General features: G+C 40.0%; 1 protein-coding gene across 1 annotated transcript; it reads right to left on the bottom strand.

The window, feature by feature from the left end:
• Positions 1 to 7,438: 7,438 nt before the first annotated feature.
• Positions 7,439 to 9,550, bottom strand: GPR37 (G protein-coupled receptor 37). Its single transcript, XM_009286862.1, has 2 exons — positions 9,512 to 9,550; positions 7,439 to 9,260 (listed from the first exon to the last, which is right to left on the bottom strand). The coding sequence occupies exons 1-2, from the start codon at positions 9,548 to 9,550 to the stop codon at positions 8,442 to 8,444; spliced, it is 858 nt and encodes a 285-aa protein (XP_009285137.1). The 3' UTR covers positions 7,439 to 8,441.
• Between the last annotated feature and the right edge of the window lie 355 nt (positions 9,551 to 9,905).

Genomic DNA, 9,905 nt, shown 5'->3' with positions numbered 1-9,905 from the left:
ATGACTTTATTTCTTTCCTTTTATTTACTAAAAAAAAAAAGGTTAAAAAAAGTCAAGCCCTGCAGGCAGTGGAACTTTCAGGATCTGAACGCATACAGTGCTGCCTTGTGCAGGATGAGGACAGCCTGAAACAGGCACTGAGAAGGCACAAACTGCCCCTATTCATCTGAAACCAGGCTCTGCTGGAGTAAATGCTAACATTGTTAACCATTTCAACACCAAGTGGAGCCATCAGGAAAAGCAAGCTAACCTGCATGCTCTCCATGCTCTGTTTATCAGAATGGACTTGCCACTCAAACAGGCCTGCATGTTTGGGGGAAAAAAAAGTCAAGTATTCTCTCTGGGGTTTTGGGGCTCCATTACCAGAGTCACTGGCTCCATCCTCATCAGCAGTGTGGAGGTCTATATTAGAGTTGAGGATCTGGTGTCTGATCTGCTTTAACCCTGGGAAGCTAAGAAACAGTTACAATTACAGAATTCTATCCCCAAAAATAGAAGTCAAACTAATCCACATCTGAGCTTCTCTTCCTTTCTTCTACCTCCTTTCTTCCTCTTCTATTGTTAAAAGCCAAAGGCAAGTCTTCCTCCATATGAAAGAAGGATGTCTTAAGGAGGAATTAATAGTTTAAGAGATTGGCTACCCCTTAAAGCTTTTTAAAAGCAGTGCTATGCAAACCTCTCAAACCTAGCTCCACCATTTGACAGACTTGTCACCAAATTGTCATCAACTACCAGGAGGCTGGATGCAGATGTACTGCATTGCCTATGAGAGATCCCTGTCCTTTCAACTTGCAGATGCAGCTTCAAACAGTGCCATCCATCCATAGGCATATCTTATATCATAGAGAGGTCAACAACTAATGTTAACCCTCCGCTTAATCATACAAACCTTAATCTAAGCTCATGATTAATATCTGTTAAATGAAGATCTGAATGAGAAATAGTTTACTCAGAGGTCATGAGGACATCTAACAATCTGCAAAGGGGTGCTTTATAGTTTAAAATAGAGAATCAGTAGACAACCACCATATGAAATAAAGATACCCGAGCCAGCATTATCTCAGGTAGGAACCTCCTGTGTTTTGGCAAGGGGACAGTGCTGTTGTCTGTTGGCAGAGCCTCATGATTTGCATGTAGGTGAGCCAGCTTTAAGTCAGAAATTCACGCTGTAGTACTGATACTCTGTCCACAGTTCTCATATAGATTGATGAGATTCCTTTTTAGTTCTGCTAGCTTAGAGGAAGAAAGACTGCAGCGTCCTTATTTGTAAATACTTTCCATAGGGAGGAGGACTGTTCACCTTCAAGTTTTCCAGTGGACAGATTGTACAAAATGAATGAGACTTACTTACAAGCTCAATTTAAAAGAACTGATCATCAGAAAAACAAAAGAGGATTTTCCTTTGCTCAGGGGAGAGTTAGTAAATGGAATAAGACATTGAAAGGACTGAACAGAACAGCCAGAAGAATTTTTTTCAAAACAGAGGAAGGAAAGAATTCAGAAGAAAAAATGTGAATTATAACTGCTGGCTACAGTTATAGATGGGACACCACCTTTCTTAAGCTTTTGTGTTCCCTGTACAACACTAAAAACTCTAAATAGATTTTTCTTCTAGCACACATATATATATTAAATTAAATTGGAAGCACATCTTAGGGAAGAATTTAGTTCCCTGGTATAATAGCTAACAGGCTAAAAGCTATTTCTTCACATAAATAGTTGTATTGTCTTCAGTAAGGATTATCACATGCATATCCAGCTGCTATTAGATCATTTTATTCCAGACTATATGTATTCTGGAATCCCTTGTGACAGTTATGAAATTCAATCATAAGCTATGGTTGAACTGTATGTATCTCCCATCTCTTTAAAAAGATTAAGGTTGTAAGGCTATAATTATTAAAAAAATATAGTTCTCGCTTTACCTTACCATCCCAGCATTCAAAGATTCAAATCTAATCTCTTCAAGATCAAGTTAGTCATGACCATGTTTCTAATGTGAGTATTTTGGCTTCTTTCTCAAAGAACAATGGCCTTAATTCACTGTGGATATAAATGAAGACGCTTGATGTAAGCCAAGGATGGAATTTCTCTAACTAGACAAAAGAATGTGTGCTTGTGGGTTTTTTGCATTTTGCTTCAGAAAAAAAACCAAAACACATTAACTTTGTAATCATGCAAAAATAAAGGATAAAAAATAAAAACCCAGGAACCAAAATGAAAGCTTTCCCTTTAGCTATAACTGATCTACTACCTTAATTAATAATGCTGCCACAAGCAGTGTTATTAAACACTCTAAACTGAGAGTTCTGTAACTCTGACAGGCCAGATTTCTACTAGAAGAAAAACCCCACAAACATTTTAGTTAGGATAATGTCTTCTACTTTTTGGTAGTAAGAAGCTGTGATGCAAAACTAAAGCTAGAGTGCACAAGGACAGAAATCTTCGACCTCCTTTTTGAAAGAGGCTGGGACAGCTCCAGGCATATGGATCCTGGCACTCCGGGTGACATGACATAGGGAATGTGTCACCAGCAGGAGACACCAGTTCTCAGTGCTGTCATGGACATGTTGAAAATGCCAGGGAATCTTGTCCCAACTTTTAATGCCTGAAAACCAAAAACTGAACCTACCAAATTGTATCACAGGGAAAGCAAGTAGCCTGGATTTCAGGGGATAAATGCAGTACATGGTTAAATACAGCTCTCCTCCCAGTTGTTAGATGAACCTTTAGCCCTCAACATGAGTCAGTGTTTCTATAGCAGAGATGCCTGGGTGTCCTGGAGCATCTCAGTCCATGTCTTTTTCAGTGTTTCTTATTCACTGCAAAACATACCCAGCTTTTGAAAATTTGACATCTGCTAAGCATGGTGTCAAATGACTCCATCAAATACAAAACAGTATTAAAAAGATACAGTTCCTGAAGCATGAGAAAGTACATGTAGGATACCGTTAAGTTTTAATGATTCATATCATCTGCTCACATTGACTTTGGCTGAGCTTTTCAGGGAAAAAGAAAGGTTGGAAAGAAGAAAAGGAAAAAAAGAAAAAGAGGCATTATCAGAGAAAATGCCTGGTATAACTCCTCCTAATCACATTTCTCAGCACTATTAGTAAAATGGACCTTACTTGTCACATTAATTTTCCAGCCTGCGAAAGAAGGGTATTCTCAGCATGAAGACATAAGAAGTTAGGAAATGGAAGATCTACTTCAAGATCCCAGTTTGCCTTTGTAATCTGGGCAAATCATTAGGTCTAGGTTGTTATGGAGCTGAAGTGAGCCAGCTTCCTGCAGGCAGTTCCCTTCACAGGTTTTCTCCTCCAGAATAAAGGTAATACACAACCTCATCCGTACGTGCTATAATCTTCCCGAGGCAGAGGGATTGCAGCCTAGAGTCTCAAAGGTGTGTATGTGGGCATCTGCCCAGTTTTGCCCTGCTTAGCTTTCAGGAGTGCTGCCACACAGCCTGCAAAATTTCCTTATCTGAGGAAAGACCCTCAGAAACCAACAGATGGAGAAGAGCTGGGTAAGAGAGAAATGCAGATGAACAAGGCATCAGACTTCCTTCTGCTTAAGCCCACCCACTGTGACTACTCTCCCATTAGTCACCTGAAACAGACAATTTGCTCAGGGAGGTGGGGAGTTCCCCATCTGGGAGACACAAAAATCCACAACTTTCTACCACAGAAGAACAATAAGGCCATGGGTAGCATATGTATTCCAAAACAGGCTTGGGTTCAAATGTCTGGGTTAGTGCAGGCACTTGAAAACTGCTCATTTCTCATCTGAGCACTTTACCAACCAACCTGCCAGTTACTCTTGAGTCACTCCAAGTGACTTGGAGGTGGTTTCTCCACTTCTCTGACAGTAGCTGTCCCCCTTAGAAATATTCCATGGACCAGAGAGTGAACAAAAGAGATTGTTTCTACAGCACAGTGGCTTAGGTCAGCGGTGTTGGTACTGAGGCAGAAGACTCTACTTCAATATTTAATTACCAAAAAAAGTTGGAACAACTCCAACAGGAGAGGTAAAAACCTTTTCACCAGCATATCTATTACCACAGTGGTTATGCCTTTCTGATGGGATCTTGAACCACCAAATTCAAGTCTCAACTATAAATTAAGCAAAGCAGGATTTTGAATCTAGCTCTTTCATTCTAGAAATAACAGAATCTCAATTTTTGATTCATCAGAACATGCACAAACATATATAAGCTGATGTACTGTGCTAAGCCTGTATCTACTGACAGTCTGCAGCCACCTTAGATGTGCTCTCCATACACACAACAAGGCTAGGCCCAGCTAAGGAGACAGACTCATTTTGAGCAGGTTTTGCCTTCAGTCTTAATTCCAACACAGTAACAAGGGGATTATGTAAGTGTTTTGTGAGTTTTGTTAACGTCACCTGGCAAAAAAAAGCCCAGAAGCAGCTCAGTGATGTATTTGAGAACAACAACAGCAGTTAGGCGTACACAGGGCAAGTTGCATGTATTTGTACTGTGCCTAAGACAATGGCTCACAGATGCTAGGAGATGTTTTGAATACTCTTGTTATTTAATGAATTTGGAGAAGCTACTCAGAGTTTCAATAGCAACTCACATTTCATAGAATCTAGGTTGCCTCTGAGTGCCATAAGCACAATATGACAGTCTCACCATGTAGCCTAACATCATACAATTTCTTATGCAGAGATGTACGACAACATGCTCGGAAACCTCTACTTTGTCTTTAGGAGCCATTCCCAGACCTGCTGGAGCAGCAGCTGTGGAAGCTTACACCTGGGTCCCAATGACAGAACAGGAGCTGAGCAAGTCACTGAGTTCATTTAAGGGTAGGAGTTATTTAAGGTTGGATGCAGGAATTTATCTTGGAAGGGGTAAAATAAGAGATTTCTTCTAGCTGAGCAATATTTTTCAATAATTTACCATTTGTACTTTCGCCTACACAAAGATCATATTTTTGATACAGGTCATGAAACATGATCTCATTGGAGATACTGGAACTCATACTAGAGTTTTATGGTTTTTAATTTCTTAATGGGACCAGGGCTGGGATGATAAGTGTTAATGTATTAAAGATTTACATACCTGAGAGGTATAAGGCTTTCCTACTTCACAATCTGATTTTGCATTCCATCACTCTTCTTTTATGTTGATCACCCTGCTCTGCATGTTTCTCTGTTATGTAAAAAAATTAAATCCTTGCCGTAAACATTTCCAAATCTTCATTCAGCAGTCCATTAAACGTCCTCTTGTTAATAGACAAATGTCTTACAGGACTGGATTCAAACAGACAGAAATGGCTTCTAAGAATATTAAAGAAAGTAAGAAAAGCAAACACCAGGAAAATTTCAAGAGTTCAGAGCATCAGTCCCAAAAGTAGAAAGAAAAGCAATGCTGTACCCCATCTGTAACAAAAGGAATCATTTATCATGACACTTAAATGCATTAAACAAGCCACGCCTGCATCAAAATGGCTGCAACAATGCAAACCTGCTAACGTGGGATTAGTTTAACCACTTTAGAGAACAAATTAGAATAAAAGGGTGTCTTGCAGGTCCAATTGCTATGGAGGTCCAAGGCAGGGGGGAGAAATAGCTGTGAAAAGTGCTCTTTCAGCAGCAGAAAAGGCAAGGTTACACTGGGTACAAAGAAGCCCCGCTGAATACAAGGCTGGAGAACACTGAATACAAGGCTGGAGAATGCTCCACCACACAAGCAGGAGCATTATTTCCAAACACAGCATTATTGATCTTCAAATTCTACCTTCTCCAATGACTTTTTAAATCTCTTTTTTGCTGATTTTTTTTTTTCCCCAGTAGGATTAGCATACACATATTGTGGAAATGTTTCAATAGAGAAGCAAACTGCACCACTCTGGGACACAGAGCATTTAACCTGGGAGCGAGCAGCATTCCTTGGCAGAGCTTACAAGTATCCACTGCAGACTGGAAAGCTGGAAGCACCTAACGTCCAAGGCAATTGGGGACTTTTCCTGCCCCAGTGCAGTCTTGCACCCAAATTAGTGAAATGTCATAATCTAATATTCCCAAGTAATTTCTATATTTCCTTCTTTAAAAAAAAAAAGTGCTTCCTCCCATCCTGCTGTTCCTTTCTCAGGTCCTTGAGCCACTGCTTATGCTGGGACTGAAAAGGCAGCTGAGAGTTCAGCAAGCAACATGATGAAGGAACAAAAAGGGAGGTTTCATTCCCATTCTTTATAAATATTGGCACCTAAAAAAGAGGAATAGTACAAATCAAGATGTAGCAATGAGAATATGTATTTGAGGAGACACAGGCACCACAGTGAGGAGATTTTGTTTTTATCTTTTCTCTTTAATACCTTCCATAGTTTATTGAATGTAATCAAGCAATGTGAAGTCAATGACGGGTTTATAAAGAAGGGACAGTTCTCCCGACTTCAGAAGTGATTGACCATCTTACAAGATGATTTTTAAAACTTAGGTACTTTAGCAAGTCCTAAACAGAAACACATATTTAAATTTAGGCCTGTGCCTAAAGCAGATTGCTTTGCCAGGGTCCAATGTCTGAATCAAAAATCAGAAAAAGAACTCAAGTGCACATATATATTTGGATTCATATCCAGATTAATTAATTGCAACTGCTTTTCAGCTGAAATTTTTATAGGTTAAAATGGTAATGAAAAATAAGAAATACTGCTTGCCCAAGCGGATACAAAGATTAAACATATTAAGTCCAGACTCTACAAATAAAAAATAGACTCCTTTCCAGAAGTTACAGCAAGTTCTTTAACATATTTAGAGGCAGGTATTGGGTAGCAAGACTATATCAGTTACAGTCACTGTTAATTTCAAAGGACAAATGCATGGAATTTCACTTCTGCACATACTATTGCAATTATATTATTTATTTAATTAGTATTAAAATATAAGCTAATTATAACAAATTCAGTTCCTTAGCACGTGTCTACACTTCAGCCTGCCGCCCAGTGTAAATATGAGCCAGCTTGCCTGCCAAGAACAGTCTGTCTACTTCAGCCAAGAAGTGGGGCAAATAAGCTCTGCTGGTACAGATAGGCACTTTCCAGTCTCCAACCTGGCTTGCTTATAACAACTTTAGATTTTACTATCTCGCACTGCTGCTGGCAGTGTTGACATACCCTCATTTTAATAACTCTGCGGACAGCAAGAAGCCATCAGCAAAACACACCGTGGTTCTCAAAACCAGCTTCAGAGCTGTGAGCTGCTAGTGAATGGCAGTCTCTGTGAGAGCAGCATGATTTATAATCGGTATACAGAGGCCCCGTGATTAATATTCATGCTACACATCCCAGAATAAATAGGAGATGCCATTCTGATCCAAAGCCCTCTGAAATTGATGGAAATCTTTCCATTGACTGCAACGGGCTCTGGGTCAAGCCCCAAGCATCCAAGTGTGTTTATACCTTTTAAAAAAGAAGGAATTCACTCTGCACATGTTTCAGTCCCTCACATTTATTGTCAGCAAACCTCTGGCAAAAGAATGCCTTCCTCTGCAACAGGACTCTCACTGAAGCCAGTAGGAGCTATATATACAGAGACTGAGGACAGACTCTCGATGTAAAACCAATAACATATTGGAAAGAAACTTGATTTTGAAACCACACAAGACAAAATTTAGTGAGAAAGCAAATCTTTCTTTGTAAGAAGTACAAAATAACTCAAGTTTTGTATACCTGCAGGTTAAGAAGGAAATTTTCAATGAGGCACATTGAACCTTTGCAATATACATTAAAAAAAACACTCATGTAAATCTAATACCATTATAACCATCTTCCTTAAACACTGTAATTATATCCTCCAAGGGTAAGTACATGAATGGTAAATTAAAGATGCCATTTAAATTATTTTATGCAAAGCAAAGATTTTTTTACTTATTAAAGGAATTTAATACTACTTATAGGTGTCCTTGTTAAATGCAGATTGACAGTGAAGTTAAAGAATAAAACCTCATTTATTTTTGTGCTAGTTTATAAATTTTCTGAAGTCCAAGTCCTCTCACAATAGTTTACAGTAATTGGATTAAAACTATCTTCAAATACTTTCCACCACATCTTTTACATGAAACATCTCGCAAAACCCACAATGTCTATATAATCATTTTACAGTGATTATCAAAAAAATACTATGGAATTAAATAAAAGTGGATTGATATGGATTCTGCTCCCCAAACAATAAAATCCTAGCACCATACAAAATATCATGACTTAAAACTGAGTGCTGGCTCTCCTTCTCTCTCCTTCTTTCATTTTAATAACCAAACAAATTATTTTCCAAAGCATGACTGTTAATATGCAGATTGGTTTCCAGAGTAGTTTTCAAAAATATTTTTTTTTCTTGCATTTTGCTTCAAGAAGAAAAGTATGAAGTAAAAAAAAAAAAGAAAAAAGAAAAAGATACGGGAAATAAAGTCCTAAGGTCAATTAACAGTGAGTCCCCACGGAGGCAAAAGTGGACATTTCGCGACGGATGGTGCTGAAAGGGGAGAGCTCCAGTTCTGTGGTGTACTCATTGTCATTGTCATCACTTGTCACTGTTGAAGACTTCTGGATGCATTCATCACAGCAGCAACAGCAACACTCCATAAAGGCCCGGCTGAAAGGTTTACAGAGACAGAAAAGGAGAACTGGGGTAACACAGGACTTAAAGAACAAAAGGAACTGACTAATGAGATGGAGGAGGTCCATAGTCTGCCGAGAGACCCCTGTGGACATGTAGGCAGTCACAATGTTGCAAATGTTTTCAGGAATGATGCAAAACCCATATAAAATGGTCAAAGCCACCACTGTACAGTTCATCTGACTTTCCAGCTGAATTTGTCGCTTGTTTCCCCTTGTGCAAGCCTTTTCCGCCCTCCTGATTTTCCTCGCTGTTACCAGGGAGCAGGTAATAGTGAAAAGGGTAGGCAAACAAAAATAGCAGCCGAAGTACCACCAGAGTCTTGCCCCATCGTAAGTGAGAGCTAACACGTAGATGGTGTCAGGTAGCGCGGTGGATATCTTCACCACGCACCGCTCCCCCGGTGGGCTGCCGCTGTATTCGGGGTCCTCCTTTGCCAGCTGGCGCAGCACAACCTCCGGCAGGGCCAGCAGCAGCGCGCCCACCCAGATGACGGCCAGCTTGGCCGTCGTCGAGGTGCAGTTCTCGATCATCTCATAATACATCTGCACGTTGGTGGCAGCACGAAATCGGTCGATGCAGAGGGCGCACAGTGTGAATGTGGTGACTCCGAGAGAGGCTACCTGGGAAGGAGAAAAGGGAATGCAAGTTAATACAGGTACTGTCTGGGGGGAAAGGAAAAAAGGGAAAAAAAAAAAGGACAGCTACAAGGGTACAGTCCATTTTTCAGTGGAGAGTGGGAAAACTTCATCTCCTTCAAAAGTCCCCTGGTCCCCTGTTGATGGCAGTCTTCTTAGAGACAGAAGATGAAGGCCTGAACTCACTCAGGCTGAAGAGGGAATTAATTTATTGTACATGGGATGAAGGCTCTTACCATTGAGCTGTTCTCTGGAAGAGATTTATACTCTTTCATAGTTAAAGAAAGCTCAATTTGTACTCTGAAACACCAGTCAAGTCTAGCCCCTTAACTGACAAAGGCAAAGGAAAACCTAGTTTAGGGGTATCAGTGTAGGAGACAGTTAAGGACCATGGTGCCGAGCACCATCAAAAGAAGCATCACAGACAGAACTTAGCTTCCAGTGTTTGCATCCAGCATGCATCTCAAAAGAGTACGTCCTTCTGTTTTTCTGCCTACAAGTATTTATTTCAGCTTGGTGTCATCCTCTCCTGGAGGCCTATGCAAGCATCTGTGCAACAGTGAGTGGAAAAAAAATTGAGGAATTGACCAATATATAAAACTAAACCTCTCCCCCCCCCTCCTTTTTCTA

This window comes from Aptenodytes forsteri, unplaced genomic scaffold (genome assembly GCF_000699145.1).
Source record: "Aptenodytes forsteri isolate BGI_AS27 unplaced genomic scaffold, ASM69914v1 Scaffold166, whole genome shotgun sequence".
NCBI classification, from domain to species: domain Eukaryota; kingdom Metazoa; phylum Chordata; class Aves; order Sphenisciformes; family Spheniscidae; genus Aptenodytes; species Aptenodytes forsteri.
The sequence above is the reverse complement of the archived record's forward strand: the minus strand, read 5'-3'. Positions and strand labels throughout refer to the sequence as shown.